This window comes from Plectrocnemia conspersa, unplaced genomic scaffold (genome assembly GCF_051122295.1).
Source record: "Plectrocnemia conspersa isolate PC_06_02 unplaced genomic scaffold, ASM5112229v1 ptg000014l, whole genome shotgun sequence".
NCBI lineage: Eukaryota > Metazoa > Arthropoda > Insecta > Trichoptera > Polycentropodidae > Plectrocnemia > Plectrocnemia conspersa.
Genome location: NW_028277178.1, coordinates 31,934,013 through 31,961,932, shown reverse-complemented (window position 1 = coordinate 31,961,932; position 27,920 = coordinate 31,934,013). Strand labels below are relative to the sequence as shown.

The 27,920-nt window shown below is 31.9% G+C and overlaps 1 protein-coding gene and 1 long non-coding RNA gene across 34 annotated transcripts in view; both read right to left on the bottom strand.

Moving 5' to 3' along the window:
- Positions 1 to 27,920, bottom strand: part of scrib (scribble planar cell polarity protein) — a 92,750-nt gene that overhangs the window by 37,726 nt on the left and 27,104 nt on the right. For 18 of the 33 annotated variants that reach the window (XM_088203696.1, XM_088203699.1, XM_088203712.1 and 15 more), the window contains exons 3-10: positions 7,368 to 7,536; positions 7,161 to 7,281; positions 6,969 to 7,093; positions 6,726 to 6,893; positions 6,405 to 6,650; positions 6,166 to 6,335; positions 4,436 to 4,522; positions 1,561 to 1,670 (exon numbers count right to left, since the gene is read on the bottom strand). In XM_088203696.1, coding sequence (XP_088059822.1) covers positions 1,561 to 1,670; positions 4,436 to 4,522; positions 6,166 to 6,335; positions 6,405 to 6,650; positions 6,726 to 6,893; positions 6,969 to 7,093; positions 7,161 to 7,281; positions 7,368 to 7,536 — 1,196 coding nt within the window. The remainder of the gene's footprint in view (positions 1 to 1,560; positions 1,671 to 4,435; positions 4,523 to 6,165; positions 6,336 to 6,404; positions 6,651 to 6,725; positions 6,894 to 6,968; positions 7,094 to 7,160; positions 7,282 to 7,367; positions 7,537 to 27,920) is intronic. The other 15 variants (XM_088203697.1, XM_088203701.1, XM_088203713.1 and 12 more) reach the window with 1 other exon arrangement.
- On the bottom strand, positions 11,862 to 12,998 carry LOC148226796 (uncharacterized). The gene is made up of 2 exons (XR_015812310.1): positions 12,706 to 12,998; positions 11,862 to 12,605 (listed from the first exon to the last, which is right to left on the bottom strand). It is a non-coding gene; the product is annotated as an uncharacterized LOC148226796 (long non-coding RNA).

Sequence of the window (27,920 nt, the reverse complement as noted above, 5' to 3'; positions counted from 1 at the left end):
AATTGCTGTATTTCTTCGTTGGTATAGAATTTTCAGTAGTGTGTATTTCTTCTCGAAGTAAATTAAAAATAATCGTGTTACATGAACATTTTTCGACAAATATTAACATAAAATGTTTTGAATAAACTAAATTGTATCTAATTGTAAATTGTATCTATTACGGAATGATTCTATTTTATAATTCAATATGGTAATTTTGTATGTATCACTCAAACACTTTTTTTGAATGCTTAAAAACTTCATTGTGATAATGTAGGAACAAGGATAGGATTTAAATCTAAAAATCTGGCTAATATTTTAATATTCTATTATATTATCTATAATAATATTATAGTGCATTGAATACAAACTACAAAGTGAAAAGGCATAAAAAAATGTTATGCGATGATTAGTAGCATTTGTAATAAAAAATAGTTACAAAATATAACATCTTTGGCACAATGAGCTTCAGTCGAACTACCAAAACTTATTTGGTAAATATTATTACAAATGCACCGTGTACAACATCGATAATAAAAATAAATACAAAAAAAGAGCAACATGCTAAAAAAAATGAATATAAGATCGGCACATTCGATATAAACATTTAATCTCATATTCGAGCGTACATATGGTACATGGGATAGTAGTGAAGATGAAATAAAAAAATAAGTAAAAAGCTCTACACATCGATAAGTAAATTGTTAGATCCCATATACCTCGGAAAGATTAGTAACAGAAGAATGACTTTGTATGGAAGGCTTTTGCTGAGTAGTCATAAATAGTTTCCGCACAACAGTGAACGGTCGACTTTGTTCAAGGGAAGTTAATAATTTGCGTGTCTCTCCGTCTTCCGGTGTTATGACACTCCCCCTGCCCGAAGTCACCTTAAAATATTATTACTGTGAAGCCTAACAGTCCAATTCGAGAGTGGCCAATTGAGTAAATATGGTAACTTAAAATATCACTATGACATAGTCCTAATACAAAGTAAGATAGTAAAGCAATTATATACAATAAAACAAACAATATATAAACATAAAAAAAGATTTAGACGTGCAATAACATATTTCAATTGTAAATAAATAACATAAATAAAAATGATAAATATCCACTATTTTCAGATATTTTTCAATACACCTTCGATGTATAAACAAAGTCAACTTAAATGTCTTTATTAAAACTGAATTTAACTAAGACAAGTTTAAATACATATAGGTCAAACTGTATAATAAATTATTGTAAAAAATACAATATGTATTTTTTCAATAAACATAAATTAGACGTTATGTAAGTACATATACATACATATGTATATACAAATAAAGCGTGCTGATTACATGCATAAAAATACAATTATTTCTCATAAAAAGATCATTCTGAAACTATTTCTTACATAACTCGAGTATGATTGTATATATGTAATCAAAAATCAGTCGTATAATATGATATTACTGTGAATTTTACATAAATTTGCAGTTAACGTAAAGAGTTCATATGCATTTTCGATACGTTACATATGTTATTTATAAACATAGAGCCCATCACCGAGAACTTAAAAGGTTGACGCAACCATCTCACCTCTTTTCCTTCCGGCATGTCATCGGTGAATTTGACCGAATGCTGCCGCGACGCTTCTCTTTCTTCCCAGTCGTCGGAATCGGAGTCTTTGTCGCTGGACCTTTTGGTTTCTATGACATTTAGAGATGCAAAAATAATTTATTACACCGTAAAAAGAATACAATATTATATAAAACTTATCTAATTAATAAAAAAAGGTCGAGGAAAAGTAATTAATTAAATTTTTTTATATGTATAAGTGAATCCAAAATGAATGTCGTATTTATAAAAGTTAACTAACGATGTACTGGTTGCTGAAATAGGAGCAAATCTTACCAAAAGATTAAGCTATACAAAGGTGCAGACATATTAAGAAGATGGGAAGACTTGGAGATAAGGTGTATGGAATCAGCGAGTGTCTACATAGTCGCAGAGTCGCCTTTTCTCGATCGTATAGTAACCAGACTAAAGACGGGTGTTGTACGACAACTTATTTAAAGGCCAGGTAACCAAATCTTCTCCATAGAAAAACATTTTAGCGGGACTGCAAATGAATTATACATTATAAAATATTTAAATCTGGCCATAAAATAACAGCAAGTTACTATTGCGTAGTCAGTGAGCGATTTTTTAATATTTCTATTTCATTAAAATTCGTAGTATTTCAATAAATGATATGCATTTTTCTGGCCAAATTTAAACAGACGCCTCTGTTTAGAATTCATGGCAAAGTCAGCAGCAGAAGCGCTCGGTTATCTAGAGTTCGTATTAGACATTTTATAACAATATTACAACTTAAAATAAGTGAGAACCAAGCATTAGAATGAATAATTATAACGAATTTTGGCCAATATGAGAGCGCAAAAAACAATTATCCCTTCTCAGAAGTCTGACAGTAAATATTCTCCGTCGTTAAGAGAATCCCTTTGTGACGAAACAGTCATGGATATCATAAATCACTGCACCTGTGACCGTTTCCGAAAAATGCAATACGACCTTGTACGAGCGAACGTCGCTTTCTAAAGGCGTAGACGCATTTCGCCATTCTACAAAGCAACTGCAGCGATTGGCTAGAATATCGCTGCACATATGCGATTGGCCAGCAAGCTTTTAACCCTTAAAGTATATAAGCCCGGACTCCGATGAGGAGAGGCAGACGGTCAGAGAGACAGACAGTCGGAGAGTCAGACACCAGCAGCCACCAGAAGAGACCAGCAGATGCGCCCTCACTGACAGACGCAGAGAGACGACCTGGAACTCCTGAATGACCTTCGACGCAAGAAGAACTACCTCTTGACGTTCGCTGCAAGCAGCCACAAAAACCCTGAGGATCATCCCTGCGACAGCTTCACTACCGCTTGGAGGAAACGTCTCACTGATAATCGTTCATCACACTCATGTAAATATATCAATAAGTCTTACTAGATTCACATTTGAGTCTCATTGGCTGCGAGCTCAACCACCCTTAGGGCCATAACCCCTAAACTCTCATATCAAAAGTCCGTATTAATATCGGTAAGGATAGCTATCATATTTTTAAAACATAATGTAATATCCAAGTGCAGACAAACTATGGAACAATGTGCGAGATGCGAAGTCTGTCTGTACTTCTTCTTCTGCTTATTTTCCCATCGAGATAAATATTTTGAACTAAAGAAACTTCTAAAAGTATAATTAGTTTTATAAATTCCATTGGGTTAAGTTTGGGTTTGAACAGGGAATGAATGTTTCGCAACTGTCAAATTTAGTTACATAGACATTATAGAGCAGCATATAATTTCACTAATGCTCATCAATTAAATTATATTTTTGCTAGTAGATATATTATATAATATACATACTGGTGAAAAGGTATTTGGACTTCACTAGTAAAAATATAGGTTCACTGAAAAATACACATTAACTGTAACATTTATACATCGCATGAAAATAAATACTGATATGTATGTAAATATATATGTTATTACATATAGAAAAGTCTAAATTATAAATTTTAATAGCACCTGCCAGATAAATATATTTTCACTGGTAAAAATATATATCTACCAGTGAAAATGTATTCCGATATGATTTCACTGATAACGACATTTAGAAAAAATATTTTCGGAATAGATTTGAAACTGTTTTTTTTTAGATTTTCTTTAAGGGATAATCCAAGAATTTCTGGTTTAGAAACAGGGACACAATTTCAGCTTTTTTTAATATTCAATTGTATTAAGATTTATAGTACTTACACTCGGGTCTATTTTTATGCGGTTGATATTTCAAGAAGCATATTTTATACAGAACAAAGTTCCAAATTATCATTATATTAAAAAATATCCTATTAGTAGGTATATAATTAAGGAGAAGGCTCTTGAGTTTTATGAACAGATAAGGCAATTAGAGTAATCTAATTCACGTCCCCTGTCTGATATAAAATTTGTTGCTAATAAAGGATGACTGACTGGGCTTATTAAAACGAGTTCTTTTCACAATTTGAAGATCAGAAGCAAGACTGTTTCAAGGGAAGTTAGCTAAAATTATTGAAGACGGTAGATACAGCCCCGATCAAGTGTTTAACGTTGACGAGACTGTATTATATTGGAAGAAAATGCCTAGTCGAACGTAAAAAAACGACATTCATTTCGAATACACCTATATGAAATCTAATACTGATTCGAAAATTATTTTACAGGATAATAACATATATCATAGAAAATAATTTAATATATACATTAATAAAATTATGAGTGCATTATTTATTAATTAATCGAATTTGCTAGTTATATTAATTATTTTAGTACAGTGAACTATTATTAACTAGCAAACAGATTAATAGTAATTGTATGTGTTTTTGTAAGTGTAAAGGAAAAGCAAAACAATTTACACAACCTAATAAAGCGTATGGCCTCACCTCCTATCTTATCAAGATCCTGAGAATCAAATTTCTGGTCTGCCCTATACAAGCGTCCGCTGCCTCCGTGCGAAGCGTTCTTCAACTCTAATGTGGTGACGATTGCATTGTGTTTATTCGAATATGCTAATGGCTTATTGATCTAATTACATTTTGGTCATAAACTGATAGTGATTATAAATCACCGTAAAACTAACACCGTGACAACGTAGTTAGATCAACAATAAAAGCAGAATGAAATGTGCACATAAAAGCTATTAAAATTATGGAAAAAATATCGTTTGCATCGAAGTCGTCGATTATCTGCGAGTCCTTAAATATGATTCTCCACCGACCTGCACGAATCACAAAACACACTTACGCCTCAGACAAAAGCGAAACAAAATCCTGTATTGTTTAAAAACTGCAAAATCTGACGAAGAGCATAAAAATGTACACATCGCCGGACCTGCTGTCGTGTGAATGTAAAAATATATTTACATTAATTTCAATGTTGGTATAAAGATACACATATTCTTTAATATTACAAAAATATCAGTTATACATTAGATAACATGCAAAATAATTGTTTTTAATTTTAAGACAAATAGATATTTTAAAATAAAATTTAATATTAATCACAATTCAATATACCAACATTCAAAAGTGGATCGTGTAAGATATTTATGTAAAATACGGTACTTTGCGAAAGTCTTTGATACCCCTGCTGCAACAATTCAATTGAGTAAAAATATTCATGGGCATCTTTGAGTATAACTTTTTGAGTTAAAAGGAATAATAATATGAAATTGCCCAAAATTTTTACTAGTATTGTATATCTGTTAAAATTATTTTTTAAATGGTTTATGATCTGTAGTTTGCATAAAGCAAAATTGATACAAATAAATTTAATGGCATCTTAAATTTTAGCCATTGTCAGGTTAGAACAGAGTTAATGTGTGCCAAGTTAAATTTATTATATAATTTATGGCTTTTTCACATCGAAAAAAATATAGTGTCACTATGTGTACAAAAAGACACTTTTTAATATACTACAAACATTCATTCCATAGATGGCAGCACAATAAGCTTTATTTTTTGCAGGTAGAGACTACAGAACCCGCGGTTAAAAAAATAGATCTACCCATCCCGTGGATTGCCATCAACGAACATGATGGGCAGTTACTATCCAATCCGTCGGTTAAGTGTTAACACAAAAGCAGCAAGAAATGATCACTAGGAATTAACGTGTTTAATTACTGAATTTAAAAAAGCCTAGAATTGTAGATAAATATCTCATTTTACTCAATAAAGATATTAAAAATGGTAGCAATTTATAATATTAAAAAATAGCATAGAGCCGATTTTGTAGTAGATAAAATAAGAAGTGAACTACTTAAAAATATAAATATCAGTTTAAATGTGTTCATTTTATAAATTTATATATCTGAAAATATAGGGAAAAAAACATTCGGGGTACATAAGACTTTTGCCCAGTAGTGTATGTACATTAATGAACATGCATGTGTTAAAATGTGCATGTATAAAACCATTTAATTTAAGTATGGTTTATAAAAAAGACATACCATGCATTTTTTTGTCTTTTTAACATATAAAATTAGAATCTTATGTACAATTTAAATTAAGTAACAAATATGTGCAACACCAAATACCAGTGCATGGTTTAGTAATGATTTTTAAAAATCAGACATAACACTTGTATATATTTAAATATAAAATAAAAATAATACCTGGCTGTTTGGAATACTCCAATTGCGGTAGCAAAAAACATGTAAGAACATTTTCACCAGTTTCGGTATCGTGATCTGTTTGGAATGTGAGCAACGGTTGCGCCTGATTCTCGGACAACCATACAGCTTTGAGGTTTAAATGTACGAGCGAATAGGGTAGATATTCCAGTCTACAATATTAAAAAGGTCAATAATAAATAAAATAAATATATACGTAACGGTGAAGAAAAAAAGCATACCTGTTCCCGCTCACGTCGAGGACGTGTAGAGACGAGCAGTTTCCTAAATCTTTGGGTAATGCAACCAATTTGTTATCCCTTAAACTAAGAACTCCTAATACTAATAAATTCCCTATCTCCGATGGTAATTCACTCAACGAATTTCGGTCCACGTTTAAATTAGTTAATTTACACAAGTTTCCAATACTATTGGGTAATTCGGTGAGAAAATTTTCAGTAAGGATAAGCTCCTGCATGTTTTCACACCTGAATTAAAAAAATAAAAACATAAGTTAATATTGCAGTTTATAATAAGAAATAAGATTTGTTACGGATACTCACATTCCGATATTATCGTTTAAAGTATGAAGTCTATTTTGGTCCAATTTTAATATTGTAAGATTAGTTAGATTACATAAACCGTCAGGAAGAGTTTCTAGAAGGTTTTGAGATAAAAGTAAATCTGTAAGAGATTTAAGGCCACCAATTTCTTCGGGTAATTTTTCAAGTCTGCAACGAGTCAAACGAATAGGATCAATCGTCGGTTAAAATATTTACATGACGAAAAAGCAATAAAAACTATACCGATTTTCCGATACGTCCAAACATATTAGCGATGACAGGTTACCGATTTGCGACGGAAGCGTTTGCAGTTGATTGTGGTCCAGCCAAAGTTCTTGCAGTGCCGGCAAAGATCCGATATGGATCGGCTGAAAAAAGACAATAAAAACAATTATCTCGTTGTGCCTAATAATCGATTTAAAAAATCCCACTTACGAGTTCTTCGATCTCATTATCGCCCAAGTCGAGCCTCTCCAATTTCGTTAAATTTTGTAAAGATTCGGGCAAAGTTTTAATTAGATTTTCTCGCAGCTCGAGATACCGGAGTGAGACTAAGCTGTGAACCCAGATGAAATGTATATTTAATTAAAACCTTAAACTTCAGCGTTAACAGTTTGCATACTGCAAAATAAAAATATTAACCATCCAAAGTCCGTAGGTAAGCTGGTGAGGGACATGTCGTTCAGCCCCAATATGGTGAGAGCCCTCAGCTGACTGAATCCCGGCGGTAATCTCGGTATTGGATTACTGCTGAAATCTGCAACCTGCAATGCTCGCAAGTGTTTGATATCCTCCGGGATGTCTGGGATATCTGTAAAATAAAAATAGCTAATTTAATACAAATTAAAGGTTAAACGGAAACGTGTATGAACAAAAGTAGGGCATTAAGCTGATAATTAAAGATCAATAATGATACATACAATGTAAAATGGGGACAAATGCATAACAATGTAAATAAAAACAAGGTATAGATAGAATACGAAATTATGTAAATAGCTGATATTCAAATTTATGATAATATTTTATATATATTAAACAAGTATGCCATTGTAATATAATGTGAAAAACTTTGTGAATCCTAAATTTTAGAGATTAACATGTGTTTCAATTGTCTGAATGAGAACCGAACATTAAGATTTTGTAACTTAAAAAAACGAAAAATAGAAATAATTACAAATATGATAATTTATAATAATAAGAGAAATTTTGTTTATCAAGTTATTTGGCTTTATCGACAGCACCGCAACAGTTTTGTGTTTTTTCCACAAAGATAAGATAAACTTTACATTAGTTTCGTTTATAGATGTCTATTTTAGCAAACTATTTTATTTTGCTTAAAGTTTTTTCTTGCATTGATTATCATTTGTACGTCTTTTTATAATGGATTTTATTATTTTTATGGCTACTCATGACGTGTGACTACATGCATTATTTATATTTATTTCGATGTATGATTCACATAAAATAGATTCAAAATGCTAGAAAATCCCCAATTCGTTTTGTAAGCAGCGCATAATTTTTCATTTAAATTAAGTTATCAAATTCTTACGTAAAAATAATAATAAAGCTTAATACGATATTTAACGCAGTTCCTATATCATGGTCTCTCACCGACTTTTAGTAGATAACTGTATTGACAAACATTACCCATTTTTTATTCTCATATTTACAAAGAAATTGAATAGCATCTTAAACTTCAGTTGATGGCGGGTTAGAACAGCTAACATGGGTCAAATTGAATTCATACTATAATTTAGGGCTTCGTCACAATAAAATTTCTATTCAATGGAAAAATAAAGTCGTAATATTTTTTTCACATATTATAGTACAAACATTGATTCAATAGATGGCAGTATGATAAGCGTTTTATGGGGAAAACTATCTCGACGATTACCGTCATACGGCAAAAACAGTATTAAAACCTGTTCTGATGCTTATTAAGAAAAAAATATTAAGAAAAAAATATAATAGATATTTTAATTTTAAATATTATTTTTCGTTAAGAAAATTTGATAAAACACCATCCGCGTAGCTTGAACGAATAATATAGTTTACTCAAAAACTGGTATTTCTATTCATTCTATATTCAAAAAAAAAATTTACGAAAAATTTTGATTGGTTAGAATTTTTTTTTTGATAGTTCAGTAATATATTGGTCATTGTATTTAATTGCAATTAAAAAAAGGTTTAATAATGATAGCGCTTTGAAAATAATTTTGTCAAGCAGGACGTCATTTGAGGGGGCAATATAAGCTGCTCTAAAATGTCTATGAAACTCAATTACAGTTGCAAAACGTCCATATGCTGTTCAAACCAAAACTTAACCTACACAAATTAACCAAACCCAACATGCATAATGAAAACCTAAAACTAATTATAGTCTTAAAACTTTCATTAGGTCTAGTCCAAAATATAAAATAAGCCAACTCATAATATCAGATGTTTCATCTCGCATATTGCCAACACCACCTAGATAGAAGGCCGGACAGCAGCGCGCGTGACGTCATTGGGTGTAGGGATACTCGGCGCGGCAAACGTACTAGAGAATCTACGCGCTTTTACGATTTCGGTATTTTTAATAGCCTTTTTAGAATAAAAATAATTCTTAAATTTAATAAAATCAAGGTTTCATTTATGATTTTTATTACTAGTTTTGAAAATTATCAGAACATTTTTTAAAAATAGGTCAATAAAAAAAATATAATTAAAACAAAGTACATTTAAGGAATGTCCGAAAATTCTAGTTTATTTGTATGTTAATGAAAAAACTTTTTCACTGTTTATTTGATAAGAGTTTACATATTCAATTACATAAAACATATAACAAATTTTAGTACATGGTCTTAACATAAATTTCATTCTTATAGTTCAAGATAATTTGTTTATAAATATAACTTTTCTCCATTTCACTTATAAAACTTGAATTTTATTTGACATATAACAGCTTTCTCTCGAATCGCTACTTCAATCTATTGTTGTTTTGATCTGGAAAAGTGAATACATTAAGTCAATCATTGCCATATTTATACATACAAATTAATATTTGAATACATATCTTTTTTGCAGCTCAGCTGATCTCTTTTAAAGTAAGTTGACATATGTCTAATTAAAATTAATTGGTATGATACAAAACAAAACCCAACATATTTACAAAATAAAAAAATCTTAAAACTAACTACCCGAGGTGAGTGTTTCTAATTTTCTCCTTTTCTTTCCATCAGAATTAATCGATATTATGTTATTTTTCTTTTTCATATAATTGTTTAAAAATATATTTGTAGATGTTTTTATTAATAGCCTTAAAATATTAAAATCGGTATGCTTCAATGATGGACAATAAAATTCCGATAGAAAGAAATCATGTTCTTCGACTGTATTTAACGTTAAACATATTACTAATTCCCTCTGAGCTTTACATTTTAAAAACTTATTTTCATGATTAGTGCTAATTAATTTGTTTATTGTAATGTAATTTAGCATAATTACATTTACTAAATCAGAGTGCGGATACAATAAACCGCCTCTATCAACATTTTTAATAAAATTGAAATTTTCTTCTAAATTAGCAAAATTTAAATGTTTGTCTAAAACTAAAAACTTTTTACAAATATCACACTTAACTCTTTTTAGTACTACTCTTGCACAATAGCCTGCTAAATATGTAAATATAGGTAACTGTGGTTGAATCATATTAAAATCCTCTTCAGTATAAATTAAATCGAAGTCTGTTGTTTCTGACATAAAATTAGTTGATTCTACGTTAGGTTCATTATCAATTTCTATACTATTTTCTAAATTAATATTTCCAAATTTTTCAGACGTTAACGTTAATGGCAATAAATTTTGGATTCTAATTTTGGATTCAACTTCAAACACTTGTCTTATTGTAATTAAATATTGAGAACCTGCCATCGTCCTATATTTACCAAAACGGGCTTCAAGATTGTCTGTCTGAATTTTGCCTGGAAGCAAATACTTGAAATTTAATTCTGCCTTGCAATATTCACTTAATTGTAAAAGCCCGTGTGTCGTGTGGGAAATTGCATCGTGCGTTTCTCTGGTTAGTTTATTACATTTTACATTTAATCCTTTCCAAAAATCTAACCATATTAGAAATTTTTCTAAAAATTTTGAATTTTCTTCGGCAGGTACGAGAGGATTTTGAAGAGGATTTCTAAATCTGTCACCTTTGTGCAGTGTTTTTACATTTACTATTTCCCACCAAGTTTTTATTAATCTAATAAATTCAGCAGTAGATCGGTGGTTAGATAAATTATGCTGCTGACCTATTTCTAACAGTCCCTGTATAACATTGTCGTTAAATATATTTAATACTAATTTTACATTTTGTTTTTCAAAGCAACTAGGTGAGAGAGATTTTAAATTTAATGTGTGAGCATATTTGACAAGTTGATTATTTTCCATTTGATACAATTTTTCCACATTTAAAAAGGAAGCTACAGATAAAGTATCATCGTTTACATTTTCAAAAGATGGAAACTTAATCGACTGATCGGTATCTTTCTGATTAATCCAATTATTTCGTATACATTTCAATACGTGAACAGAATCTAAAATATAAAACAAAGGTGCATTATCTTTGCAAGGATGTTTGTAAACTATACTGACTTGAGGAGGTGAAGCAAAATAAGACATCGCTTTACGATTTATAGAATTATTGTCACTTACGACACAGACTACATTAAATCCTATATTCTGTAGACCGACTACAATTCTCTTAATGAAGTTAAATAATTCCATTGCTTTCATCGTTTTTACAGGTAAAATATGCACAACTTCTTTAAACGAAGAAAGCAAACTTTGTAACATAAATACATGAGCAGATTTAGCTGCTTCTTCAGTGTTATAAGCCATACCTACAATATTTCCCCCTTTATAATCAAAATATGGCTTAATATAAATTTCGTCAATCATTAAACTAACAACTTTATCACTATCTTTTAAAAAATGAAACTTTTGTTTAATATAAGTTAAAAAATTTGCCTCATTTTGTTCAATCTGAGGATCGGTATTATATTTTAAACAAATTTTATGAACTGTAGTCGGATGAGGTAAAATCATATAATCAAAGCTTCTGATGTATCTATATGCGTGGGGAGATATTGAGAACAAAATGCTACAAAATATTACAAAATCAGGTGAATATCTATAACGATTTTTTTTACAATTGAAAAGTTTTACTTGCTCACTTAAAAAATCGATATATTTCCTCTTATCTTCATCTATTAATGTACGAGTCGATGCTAACGTATCGAGGATCAATTGAATATTGTCATCGACGGAACTCTCGTTTACATTTTGGTGAGAAGATTTAAAAGTATTTAATGTTTCAATTACATCATTAATATTTTGAAACGCTAATGGGATTTGTTTATTATTTAAGCGAGTTAGTTGGGTTTTGTTTTTATATAATGTTAATTTTAAGTTTTGGCTAAATACGGCAGAGAGCGTAATGACGGGGGCTGGAACGTCTTCTATTAAAATAAATTTTACCAGGCCGTTTTTCTTGACTATGGTCCACTCCTCGTCGACATTATGGCTATCTAGACAAACAATAAATTGATTAAAATTGGAAAATACTCTATTACTATCATATTTAGCTTTGGAACGATAGCTGTTGGCAATTGCAGCTTCTATATTGGAATTGTCGATACGCGTGCGTCTCTCTTCTGCACTCTCTCTGGTCGAAGTAGAAGCCGAAGCAGATAGATAATCTGGACAATTGGGTAGCTTCGTCGGAACTGCTGATTCTTTCAATGCTTTTTTGTCCAAGGGAACGCTCAGATGACGTCCGGTTCTTTCGTCATAATATTCACTATTTCGTCTGAAATCCGTTTCGGTAAAGTGGCGCTCGCATACCTATGTTATGTTATGATCCATTATATTGTAGGTTAGGTGTGTGTATCGATCAACATGCAAAATATAAACAAGCACTTATATGTGTAAAAACAATACGTACCCTAGAATGTCGAGTAGGAGCAAAATGTGCTCGATGAATCGCCCGGATCCATTTGTTTTTAGTCGCTTCATCTCGAGGAAATTTGTAGACGCTGACTTTGGGGCCGTTCTTGTAGTTTCCGTTGCAATTTGGGACACAACACGTATAAACCATGGTTGCAAATACACCAAATAACACTGAATAACACACGACGACACGGATAAATGGTTAACTGCGATATTTAACCGATTTTTGGTAAATAAACACGCGCACGTGAATCTGACGCGTCGCGCGCCAACGGACGGTTTAGTTCTGGCCGCCGCCGACCGTCGCGCTCTATACCGTTGGACCGTGACGTCACGGCTATGGGAAAATCCTACGCGACGGCCTTATAATACAGAATGGTGTTGTCTATACCGTTGGACCGTGACGTCACGGCTATGGGAAAATCCTACGCGACGGCCTTATAATACAGAATGGTGTTGATATTGCTCCATAGTTTGTCTGCACTTCGATATTACACTAAGTTTTAAAAATATGATAGCTATCCTTACCAATATTACTACGGACTTCTAATAAATCGATCAAAGTGTATTCAAATCGAATTTTGGTCAATAGGTAGGCGTAAAAGCAATTGTAACTTCTCATAAGTCAAAAATTCACGTCAAACGCAATGAAATCGTGTCGGCGCCGTCGCAGTACGAACGCCCTGTAACGAGCGTCCAAAATAAAATATAGAAAAAGTATCTTTTGCATTCTCATTTTCCTTTATCTCGCCGTTTAAATTTTCCATTCGTAATACCACGGAATATATTCAGTATTAGTTCTCAAAAAAATGTACACACAACAATAAACACATTTACTATTATAGTTTCTGAAAAAATTAACCATTCGCGAAATTCTTTAGTACCGTTAACCTTTAAACAATAAAAAATATTTATTTAAATATTTCTGAAGTGACCAGGGACGTCAATTGGGGGTAGGGGCATTTTCCTCTGCTTGAATTGGACTAGAAAAATGTATGTCATTTATTTAAATACTATGAATCTTATTGCAATGTGTGTTAAGAAAAGTTAAAATTATGTCCTTGATTTTAAACCAGAAATTCTCGGGATACACTTCAAAGAAAATCTGAAAAAAAATTTTTTTAAATATGCATTTTAGTGAAATCATATCGGTTCACTTTTTACCAGTAAATATATATTTTTCCAGTGAAAACATAATTTATCTGGCAGGTGCTAGTAAAAGTATTTGTTTATACTTATCATTATTTATTTATATACAATTGGGTTTAGGTTGGGGCTGTTTCCTGGCCATATTAATGATGTAATTGTGTAATCTACAGATAAGAGGATTAATTAAGTGAAAGTTTGAATGTAAAAACTATAATTGGACTCAGAGAACGAGCTCGATGGCACGGGGCAGCAAAATGGTTCAGCAGTACTTTGGGAAATTTCTTCAAGGGTTGGATTAAAGTCGTTTTATATAACCGATTTACATATTTTTGCATTCATAGTGACCTGGATGAAATTTACAGAGTCCAATCCATAAGCTGTCATGCACTCCAGATCATCACATAGGGTGAGTGCTCGGTGAATCGATTAATGCATAAGGGATGAAATCTTTCGCTTCTTTAATAATCGCTTACCATCTGCTGCAAACAGATTAAATTTGGATTCGTCGGAGAAAGCCACTTTTCTCCAATCTTCGACGGTCCAATGGCGATGAGCTTTTGCGATTATTTTTCATTTTCTCAGTAGTGTTTTTTTGCTGTGTTTCGCGTTTTAAATCCAGCTTCAACCAACCGTCTATTCACTGTCCGTCTCAAAATATTCGAGTTTGAAGTAAGTTGCAATTCTGTTTGTATTTCAGCAGCAGTTTTGAATCGATATATTTTATTATATCCTTTATTCTGCGATCTTCTCGAGCTGACGTCATACGCTTCCAGGCACCCCCTTGCTAGAATTCCTGTTTCGCGATATTTTTTAATGAATTTTCGAATAGCAGAACCAAAAAACTCTAGAAGTGAAATATTATCTTAGAGATATGCTATTATTTTAGATGTTATTCGTGATGGACGTTTGTTTAGATCTCTCTATGATTTTGGGTTTGTCTTTTTCCGAAGCTAACGTGCAACTGAGGAGGCTTTACAAATTAAAATATTTTCTAAATTATTACTACAGATGCACTTGATCATAAAAAAGTACAATAGAACAAGTTTTAAGGAAATAATACATTTTATTAATAGAATTCGTGAAATATTGCCTATGAAACTTTTAATTGGCTACAGCTGTATATTTATGCTAGTGAAAATATAGCGGCACTATAACATATTATACATGTATAATTTCTAACATGAAGCCTTTAAAAACACAATTTTGAGCTCCCTTGTTATACAGGTAAATATTAATTCACAAAGGAAATTTCAGGCATTTTCAAGTAAGCGGCGAGTCTGACTTGACTTAGAGGTCTAGCTCGCTCGCTCTCTGGAGTGTCAAGTTGGAGCTTTGTGCTCGTCTCTATACGGCAATAGTCTGGAAGCAGCTTTACATTAAAGCAAAAATAAAACACCATTCGCCACGACAAGGTAAAGTTCACATACCGTGGAAGATCGTTCTTATATCATAGTCGCACGCGGTATTCATTATTGCGTGATGAGGTGCACTCTAATTACACGGGCATTTTGCTCTTCATGAACACACACACGTACTGCAGAGGTTCAAGGGGAACAAAGCTAACGTGTGCTACAACGGATGTGTGCAACAATGAACCGTCGATTGTTGTTTCCCATGATACATATTTTATAAAAAATCTATTATCTGAATAGATAGTCTTTTTTTTACATTTTCCTCATATACACACGTTTCAATTTAAGACGAAGTTGATATTTAGCCACCGTGTATGTACATATGTATGTTCAGTGTTGGCAAAAAATAGCGCGATAAATTGAAAATCAGTGACCTGGCAACGCGGACAAACACCGGGTGGCGGTTTCTATTCATGAAATGAAATTGAAACCTAACGAACGGCTGAAAGTGTGATGGAAAAGTGCGACCCTTGACGTTTTTCCGTATTGAGTATTGTTTGCTTTTTTAATTGTGCGGTCTAGTTAGTCATCAACAATCATGACACGATTGTCAGTAATAATCTAATTATGATACGATTAGAACATTCGAGTTATACTCGCTTTGTCCTCGAGTTTCTTCGATTTTTTATATAATAAAAAGTATTGCCACTTCACAATACATTTACTACTTATTTAGCATAAAACAATTCTACATCGCAAAAGAATGCCATTCGCGGAAAATTGGAATTTTTATTGTTCGCGCTGATAAGCGATGAATTTTTATTTTGTATGCACATGAAATAAAAACATATTATTTATTTTGTATGTTTGTCGCGAACCGACTTGTCTCGAATTGCAGCCTAAAAAGAAAATGCCAAGAATTTTGGTAAAAATCGACTTACACACGTCAAGCAAAACGATAGCGACTACGTGTAACACCAAACGAGATAAAAACTTGAAAAATTCAATTTAGAAGAGGCATACAAATCTACGAAGTTTTAGTTCCGAGAACCCCCTTCCCTCCGCCAGATGTCAGTGATAACGGAATTACGATCCGCGGCCTGCAAAGGAAGGAGGTAGCAGCGCACCACAGAGATCATCTCAGATTACATTTTTTAACTATTCCTAAGCTCATGGGTGAATATGGGTCGTGCATAGTGAAATCTATCGATTCTGAGCTGTAATAGTTTATAATTAATAAAAAGACGGAATAACCCATTCTATAAAGTCTCAGACTAGTAACACTGAGGTTGCGGGTTCGAATTTTTGTTTATGAAAAAATGCGCTATTATTAAAAATACCAGCCCCAGCTGCAGTAACATATATTGGTTATAATTTATGTTACGCATAATTTATAATTAGTAGCGCACTGGGTTTACGACTGTCAAATTTGAACTAAACATAAAAATAATAAAATATATGATGCTCACACGAAAGACGTATATGTATTTATATGAAAAGTAAAGTTTTGTCTATAACTATTCTATCAAAATAATAACTAATAATGGTAACTTAACAGAAATGATTAAAAATTCAGAAATCAGTTACATAATTATGAAAATAGACCTGCTTCTGTGAAGTTTGGCACAAATTCTTTTAAATATATTGCATTTAAAACCTTTAATGTTTTACTAATCATCTAAAAATAATTGCAAAGAAACTAAAAAAATATTATTTTAATGAATTCATGCAACTTTAATCATATAACCAATTAAATTCCCGATAAGCAATTCATGGCGCACGCGTATCGATTGCACAAGACAGCTAGCTGGCCAACCAGCTCGCCCTCGCTGCAGTCGGCTTTAGCCGCTCCCTCGGTATGGTTGTATGTAGCTGATTTTCTGAGAGACTACGTTTCATAATTACGTAAATTAAAAAAATAATAAATGATACAAATATTTAATTTTTAGAATTGTTTTACAATCCCAAGGCATGCGCTGCATCTACCGCATGTATGGACCGCACGCCACTGGTGTACACTGTACAGCTTCTTTAACCCTTTTGAGTCCTCTGTCCACGTGTATTGGACCTTTGCTTTTTACTAGCAGCTCCTATGTCCATTACGTCTGGACATTTTTTCTCAAGTTATTTAATAAAATTAATTTATAAATAAAATAAATAGAACGTACTTTAAATATTTCATTTATTATATAAATAATATAATAAAAAAATCTTATAAATAAAAACTTTCATAATTTAAAAATATTAATATTAGTACATTTCTTGAATTAATATCAATTAAATTCCATTAAATTATAAAATTTAATTTCAATAAAAATATATTCCAATTAAAAAAATTAAAATTCTAGTAATAAATAAATAAATTAATATAATAGGGAAAAATATATTTTTTAAATTACAAACATATAATTCAACTTCTAAAGTTAATTCTGCCAAAATATAATTTATTTCATATAATATAGAAGAAATAGTTTTTTTATATATATTTAATGATCATTAAATAATTTAATTAAATATATTCATACAAATTAGGTTGGACCTAGGGTAATACTAGTTAAAAAAAACTAGGACTACAAAGGGTTAAGGAACCCTAAATTTAAGATTATATTTTTACATGATAAGGTGAAAATTCTTGCAATCAATGGCATTGATTTAATAAAATTTACAATTTTAACACAAGCATGAAGAAAACTTTTAGTCATCGGCATTTATGGATATTTGTTTTAATAATAAAATTGTTGAATTTGTCTGTCCTGTAAAGCGAAACCCTTTCAAAACTTTGGCCGAACCCAGGTTAAAGCACTGTGCTATAGGAAAATAAAGTGGAATAGGATGGGCGGAAACTGTTAGATTGCGCGGAAATAATCACATTTTGTAAACAGAGTGCAGCAGCGGCGGAGAAAAGCCGCAATTTAATTCTATCGATTTACAACGTACACTATAGTGTATTTACGGACGAAAACATATTTACAACTTTCATGTAAACGAACGGAAAACAGAAGTCTGACGTCGGAAACGCACTAAAATGCGTGTGCGGTACTTAACTGTGGTATTCGTATGGTTTACCGCCGAGAACATTTTGCGCGATTTTTTGACAAGGTAAACTAAGGGTCAAAAGCATATGCAAAATTGCGTTAACTTGCGTACGTAATACATGCGTGTACGATAGGGAGTTTAAAATGTTCAGCAATATGTATACATATTAAATTAATTATATCTTGATTCATCTGAGATTGATATTTTAATTACTTTAACTCAATGAGAAGAGAGTACCAATATAATGGTTTTCATTTTGAACAAATTTTGTATATTTTTTTTTTATTTATATAAACATAATAACAAAATAAATTTTTCCTCATTGCTTATCAAGTGCAATATTTGCTAACCTGGAGTACCTTTATATAATATACAACGAACGGAGGATGCAAAATTCATTAGCAATTTTGATTTCAATTAGTAAATCTGCTAAAAGTAAAATATCGTCTGTCGACACGTTTAGCATAATAAAGTAGTCTATCAGCTGCGCAAACTCCTTACGGATTAGTGATGCTAATTTAAATTCTGCATACTGATAAGAAAGATAAGCTTTTGGTAGACATGTATCGTGAATTGTTTTCGGGAAGCAAATATTGTGAAGTAGAGTTTATTTATTATTTTATTTTTTACCTTTTTATCTTTGCCCTTTTTTATATCTTTGTCACTTTTCAACTAGAAATGTCATTTGTTCGATGAATGTATTTAAAATAATATTAATATATTGCTATCGTTGAAAAAAAATAATTTCTAATATAAGGTCGTAAATATTGGACTTTACGTCGCACAATATATGAAAATATGTTATCAATATGGCACATTGGCATTCGCATAAAAATATAGATTAATGATTGCGTTTGATTAAATTAATATAATCCATTATTCAATAGTAAAGTATAAAAGTAATAGTAAAAAGTACTTCTCCAGTGGTTACCAAAAACAGATCTGAACAACCACATGCTGGGCTTTGCCCACACCGGATGTTCATATTCTCAATTTTCCCCTGAGGATGGCCGGGCGAATCTGGCCGAAACGTAGGGACCATGATTCCACACGGAATCAAAAAAGTACGCGGAGTAATCCGACTCCTAGAAATATTAACCAAATATTTCTCCGCGAAAACGCATTCAACCACATATATGTATATACTATATATATAACAAACATAATACTTTTGAACAAATTACGATGCAAACGCAACGTAAATAGATAAAATACGAAGACGTAAATACAATTAAAAAGGGAAACCAAATCGATAAAGTTTATAAAATTACGAAACCGCGCCCTAACCAAACCTGCCCTAATTAGATAACCATCTACTTTCATGCTTTCACTGAAAAAGGAAAAACAGAAATGGCTTCTCGGCACCCATATATGTATATATATATATATTGTATATATATACATACACACACGTACAATCGAAGGTTTGATTGACATTATATACCGCTATAAGCAAGGGCTTCTTTTCAATGTGCCATTTATTGCTAGGAAAGGAGTCTAACCGCAAACCATAGCATCCAACGAGCGCTTATCATGTTTTGCATTAAGGCAAGAATCCGTAAGTGATAAACCGACGAAGGTATGTTGCGTAAATATAATCGTCATGTGTGTGTGTGTTTGTACATACCGATGATTGAAAGTGTGCCAATGTCACGTAAGCGGACATACATGTTATTGTATACAATATATTAGCTAAAAACAAGAGACTGAGACACGTAAGCGTTTGTCATTCGTAAAGGCGTTACACCAAAACGAGTGTTTAACGGATAAGAGATGCGGTAACACCGCGCACATCTACGCGCAAATAAGATTAAGAGTGAAACTTCTCTCATTTGAAGAGATCCATAGAAGGCAGATGAGCGGTATTTTAATGTTGTGGACAATAAAAGATGTTTATTCACCGATTGTAGCGCGCGCGGAATATCGGTCATTGTTCTCTTTGACGCGACGTGCTTTTTGTTTAACATTTGCGCCACAAAGAATGGAAACATGCTATCAGACCGACGAACATTGGATCGCGCTTTACATTAGCAGCCTTCTTCGGCTTTATCCCATTCGGCTTCCGCGAAACCGATTAAGCACATTTCCGTTAAAATTGGAAAGTGCGACTCGAACGCGGAGCTATTTTGTTTCTGCCAAAATTATAAAGGGCACAACGATGCAAGCAAACATATTCGTCAGTAAATTGCTAATTCCATTGAATGGTGACTATCTTCGCTTATAATGTAACAACCAAGGGCAAAACCCCTCGAACGGAACGACCCGAGACACAAACGGCCAGACACGAACGGTGCTTATTATACAAGATTCAGACGAAGCTGATTGCAAATATTCTGTTCGGATAGTCCCTGAATATATTTAACGGGTTATTTTTCGAATAGAAGTGTGATCGTCGAGTACACCGCAACTTTTATAGCAGTGCACCTGAATTACATACAATAGCAACGGCTAGTCATTTGTCCTGGATACGGTGGCTAAAAAGCGTACACATGTATTTAAATACACGTGAAGGGCATAACAGCTGTACGCCAAAATATTTACAAAATAAACTACAAAAATATTTAAAGAAATAATTAAATTAAACGAGTAATTATATTCAGTCAAATCTAACGTATATGTGCATTAAAATCGGAAGCAATAATAATGTTTATGTATTGTAAAATGAAAAACTCACTTTTCGGCCTCGGAACTAAAAATTTGAAGATTTCAACACAAAGATTGTTTATATAGTTTAACAATGTATTCTTCTAATCCTCACACACATTATGTATATATTTAATTTTCATAGTTATAACACACCTAATTAATTTGCAATCCGAATATTTATATTATAATATTTATATATAGTTTTTTTTATATATATTCTGTTTATGTTATAATATATATTATATATCTGTTTAGTTAAAATTTGTAAATGTAAAAATTAGCTATAAAGCTAAATAAATAATACATATTCAGTCAAATCGAACAACGAATATGACGAATTAATGAAAATTTTGTTATAAATAATAATTATTTTCAACTGTTGTCACGTTACTGTCGGCCATCTTGTTTTATATTTGAATGTTTATTTTTCATTGGTCGAAACAACAAAATGCATTACCAGTGGCTACGAAATCAATCGAGCTAACTCAATTTTTATTATTATAATTAAATATAATTCCTTTGTTTACATTGTGTATTATTATATACACCGTTCATACAAAGCGATACGATTTAAAGAGTACAAAATCCAACGGATAATTATATATAAGATTATACAGTGAAACCTCGCTTAACGAGCATAGTTCGTTCCAGAATCTCACTCGTAATGCGAAACACTAGTTGAGCGAAACAATTTTTCCCATATGAATCAATGTAATTTTAGACTTGGCCTAATGAAAGTTCTATAATTATAATTGGTTTTAGAACTTTCATTAGGTTAGGTTTGTGTTTGAACGGTAAATAGACGTTTCACAAGTGTCAAATTGCGTTTCATGGACATTTTATACCAGCATATAATTTCATAAGCTCCTATTAGTTAAATTATATCTTTGTAATAGAAATACGTCTACTAGTGAAAATGAATTTGAAAAATATAAATTCACTGTAACATGTAAATAAATAATGATATGAATCATACATGTATGGAAAAGTTGAAATAATATAATTTTACTAGCACCTGACAGATAAATTATATTTTCACTGATAAAATATGTATCTACAGGTGAAAATGTTTTCCGATATGATTTGACTGAAATTACATATGTATATTAAAAAATATTTTCGAGATGATTCGACTGGTTTCTTTGAAGGATAACACTAGAATTTCTGGTTTAAAATCAGGGACATTATTTCAGATTTTTCCAGGGGAGATCAACAGTTGGGTCGTTTTTTTAATATTTCGACTTTATTAAGATTAATGGTATTTCATTAAAAACATGCATTTCTCTGGCCAAATTCAAGGGTGGCAAATACCCCAATCTGCCCCCTAACCCCCCCCCCAAATGACGTCCTTGCAGCTAGTTAACCGTTGACAGCTTAATATCTTACGCCTAATTACATTACGGTTTGGACACAATCCGGAACTTCCCGGTATTCTTCTCGTCACTCGTTATGCGAAACGACGCTTGTTAAGCAAGTCATTTTTTTACAATTTGTTTTGTTCGTTATGGGAGGTGCTCATTAGGTGAGGTTCCACTGTATATAATATTGATTAAACCACAACGCGTCCACTAACTGCGAGTACCTGGATGAGAACAAATCAATGCTATCCAATAAATGGTTAAAACGCCGGATAGATGTGCATATTGGGGAGTTATTCAATATTTGGATTGTGAATATACTCTACCAGCAATTCGAAGAAGTACTTTCAGCGACTCGAGGGAATCATTGTAGGAATTTTGTGGGAAATAAAAATGGATACTATTTATATTTCCTTATGTACGGGTATATTATGAAAAACTTTTTATCAATCACGACGAGCTAAGAGTGTGATTAAATTAGCTTGTCAACTTACTAGACTATTATTATGACCGTTTCGTTGAATTTTAAACATGTAACCTGATAAATAGGTTTTGTTCTTACGTTTAGTGTGTAAATTTCAATAAAAACTTTCAAAACTGCTCTTATTTGGATTTGTCAATGTACACATATTGTGGTCATGTGGACCCCACAATTTTATTTAAAAAAATTAACGATTATTAAATGTTTATCTGTAATTTGAGATTTTCTTTTGCAAAATTTGAAAAACATCAGATTTGTTGCTATTGAATTCGATACACGAAAATACATAGCTTAAATAAGTAAGTTATTTTAAAACACTATCATTCTGTGGCGATGAATAGCAACTAAAAAAGTACGTCTAGCCAGATATCGTTTTATTCGGAGAAAGAAATAGTTAAAAATAAACAGAATATTGCTACGCGGCTGAATTAAACGTGATGTGTTTTTCTAGAAATATCATTTTTGCTTCTCAAAGAAAAATGATGAAATATTGTCGTTGCTTATTCGTATAACACGAATTTTTCAGAAAAATATACTATATAATTTGTAATTAAATATTTTTAATAATTTAAGTTACAATTGATTTAAAAAGAAAGTAATTAAATAGTTACAATATAATCACGACCTGGGATTGCAATACTGGAACAATATATCGATACCGGTATTGTAAATATCAATACCATTTTTACAACAACAAAAAACGCCAATGGAATTGCGGTTTTTTTAAATTTATTTACGTAAATCCGCATCAGTAAAAAAGCACTCACTCTGCGGTTACAATTTGATACATTTAAATATATTATAAATCAATACGTAAACTATTCATCAAAATATGAAGCATATTAAATTAAAAGTATTATTTATGAACTTAATCTCATTTCATTAAAGTATTGATTCTTTGAATTAAAGTTTGACATTAAAAATGCCAGTTCATCAACGGTGGAATCGCTCAATTTTGATCGGATCTTCATGCAAATAAGTCCGAATGCAGAAAAAGCTCAACACTCAGATTCAACACTTTTGAACGAACAGTCAAAAAATAATTGTAAGTATTTGCCACAAATTTTTCAGATTCAAAATAATCTATCTCATCGCGAACAATTTTGTTAAAATAGGTGTTGGTTTTTTTTATTACTGTTTTTTTTTTCACTCTTTTATTGTCTGAAGTCATTTGAATATTGTTATTTGTAATATATCTTCGAATGAAAAAGGGCTATTCGGATTCATCTTCATCATCAATTAAGATTATATGAAAAGCTTAATTTACTTCCTTCCAACAAAAACGTTCCCGAAGATTAAATAGTGTAGCGTCTGCAATCAAAAGAGTTGCTTTTTGGTGACATAGAGCTTCTACACTTTATTTTAATTGGCAATCAAATAAAAATAATACATGAAATGGTGTTAAATTCATCTTCTGAAAAAGTATACGTGACATTTAAATACAATTTTTCAGCTTATGAAACCGTTCAATCATTACAAAGAGACTATTCTACCCAGTTTTAGAATCCAAAATTAAGGATAATTTCATTACGAATGTTTCCCTAACGTATTTCAGCAAAATCTGATCGTTTTTCATCGCGAATGGCTAAATAATTTCATTATCTTTCTAGTTTTACGAATTAATTCGTTCGTTATTTGTATATAGATATTTATTTTTTTAAGCTATTATAATTAATAACTATTGGAATGTTTCCATGAGTTTCTTTATCGCTATCATTTTTATCATAATTATTTTCACAATCTTCTTCATCATTCCCGTCATTATCATTGGAATCAGATTCGTAATTATTATTATCGATCTCATCTGGTATAATTAATATTTCTCCATTATACCGCCGCTATAGATAATAACCACCAATTGAATTCCATGAACCAATAGCATTTATTAATATTCCAACTATTACAATTACGGATGCAGCTTCAGTCGAGATACAAATAATGTGATTTTTCAACGGTAGTCCGTTCTCCTGTATTTTTCTTCTACGATTTTCACGCATTTTTCTACAGCCATGGAACTGTGCAATCTAGTCCAATGTTACAAAAATGTTTCTCTATGCACTTGTACATATATTTAAATAAAACGGTTTCTTACTGATATCCATCATCAAAAGTTACATTAAACCGTCACTATTGTAATTTTTAAAATGCTAAAATAATGTTTTTAATCGTATTTGTGATTCCTTTAGATATTAATCTCTTTTTTAAATTTATGAAATATTATAGGTGATATCGTAACATATTAGAATATCTGTCGAATTTGTCAGCAGAGAAGATTCGCAAACATTAACTGCGAAAGTTTTCAATCAAATGTTTCGAAAGTGATCGGAACTGTTAGACCCTTTATAATAGTGATTGCGTGGCTTATCAAATAGGTACTACTATTCCCACATAGTAAATTCCTATATTATGTAAAATAAACTGGTGAAAGAAAAACAAAGGAGATGTTTAAAAACGTAATTTAAAATCATATGAAAGATTGCTTTGAGAAATATCATGCGATGGATAAATATAACCAAACATCAAGTATATAAATATGCAATTCATTGTAATGTACATACATACATACATATATGTATGCATGCACTACACTATCTGGAAGTTGTCCGAACCGAAGTTACAACTGAAGTCGGCCGAGACCTATGACTACGAGTAAGCGACCACACTGCTGCAAATTTCATATGCCGTCCGGACGGCGGCTTCTGTCACGTACAGCTGGCATATTTGCGCGCGATCGAAAAATGTGCCAAATAATCGCAATTTTTTAATTGTCATTTTATTAAAATTACGCTACTGATAAAAGTTTGTGTGGGCACTCACCAATACAATATCAGTGAAAATTTTTCGGTCGTAAATATTCAATTTACGGAAAATCTTTGTCGGCTTTTGCAAAATGCCATAAGGCATAAAAATGATACTTCAGAATACGAACACCACATCTGTGACTATCCTAGAATTTGTCGCCATCGATTCTAAATAAGAATTCGCTATGGTGTGACATTTATATAAACCGATATAGGAAAATACATAAGGATATTCGAAACGTTTTTTTTAACAAAATCAAGTACCACTAATTATTTTTTAATTATTTAATTTTATATGAAAAAAATAATAATAACGATATCTGTTAGAAGAATATACTATCAAAAATATAATTAATCCCTTTTGGTGCCCTAAAATATTCAAAGATGTCAGTAAGAGTCTGTTAAGTCCTCGATAAGCATGTGGTATTATAACTTGACCACGTGACCACGATGCAGCGCTCGACATGCGTGTTAATCATAGGAAGGCTACGCGCATACTGAAATTGAACCGAGTTACTCGTTCTATCTCAGTTTGCGAAGCACCATATCATTATCTCTGTCACTCTCGTCACTTCGATTCAGAGCAGCTCCGACTTCGGTCCTTTTGCCGAAAATGTTCGGAAGCGCTCTAAGCTGGCCAAGTCGACTGAATAACCCCCCCTCGGACAACTTCCGAGAGATTTTAGAGCGGGCACAACCGAACTCGACCGAAGTAACTCACTATATTCTCCGTCCTTGGCCAACCTTGGCCAACTTCCAGAGAGTTTAGTGCAGGCAGTAGTGTTGCATTCATCAAATAAATAAAAACAACAACAATAAATTCTGTGCGATTAAAAATATTTTGAGAACCAATGGTGTTGTATGAATTACAATAGTGAATAATTAACTAAATACTATTTACATGGATAAAGCGAAACATTATTTCTTTTGTCATTGCATTCTTGGGTGTATATTTTTCAGTTACTGGTCCGAACATCTGGAACGGGTACAGGAATTTACCCTAAATAAATGATATGTAAGAAGCTTAATTTTTGTGATTAAATAAATTGGACCGTAGTGGATTCAATAAGAAAAAAAATTGTCCGGTAAAGGTTAATGAATTAATACATTTTATAATATTTTTTATTTTTACAATAAATATCAGATAGGTATTATTATTATTTAATTTATAATTTAGTAACTAGAATTTTGAGTTTGAAACGTACCCCGCTTAGGAATGGGAAGGTAGTAGTTTATTCCCGAACGAATAGAAAACACAGGGATAGCATGTTAACTGATTATATTTCGCATACGAAATATAGAGAATGCTGCATACCGTAACATGAACGACGATTCTCACGAAGCATATTCTCGGTTTTGCATTTAGCTGAGAGCTAAAAAAATAGTGTCAAGCATGAGAATAACTACCACGCTCGTCGATTAAGCACCGCGGAGACATACGCGAAGTTCGTCAGCGCCGAGTGTGATTATTTCAGTCAGCGACACGTGAATTAACCGGTGAGCGCAAGCTCGAGGTTACGGCCTCAGTTACCAGCGTCTTTTAAGGGCGGACCTTAAAAAACAGTGTACATAAATTCGAAATTACGTCGCGTCTCAAGGTGAGAGGTCCCTCGGAGACGTCCTCGCGCGATATTTATATTGTTGTATTGTACATAGATAGGTAGACGGGAGGCGTCGACGTCGTGACCGAAGAATGCCGTTGTAAAGAGGAGCGTTGATGAATCAAGACGATTGTTATTCGAAGCCATTGTTTCATACTTATAAAGCCGCAGCCGAAAACCGCTATGTCGAAACGCGACCGTTTCGAATAGAATACGCGCAGGTAAGCGAGCTATTGCATATAGCGCCATTTCTCACTTTTATTAACGCGTTCCGAAATAGTTCAACGGCTAAAGTTGTTTATGATCGATAGACGAAATCGGCGCGAGGCGTTCGATGTGCGATATAATATAATACATGTGTATTGTGAATCACGAACGGAAAGTTGTATGTCAGTAGTGTGAACGAGCCCGACTGGATCTACTGAGCTTTTCGTTTTAAGAAATAATCTAAAAATCATAAATGTAAGATAAAAATTAAACACCAAAGTAAGAATTAAAGCAAATTAATGAAACTAAACAATATCGTACAATTTTGATAAAAATCGGTTTGGTTTTATTACTGTAACTCGACAAACACACTGCACATTAAAGGTACAACAATATAAAAAATATATAAAACTAGTATTGCACCCCTTAAAAAATCAACGAAAAGTATAAATTAGCTGAAATTTCTGTGTTTATTACCTATGGAAAATATAATTAATTTAGAATATAAAATTATTAATTATGTTGATATGTATATTTCTTATCGCAGAACTTTATTAACAAAAAATATAATAATTAATT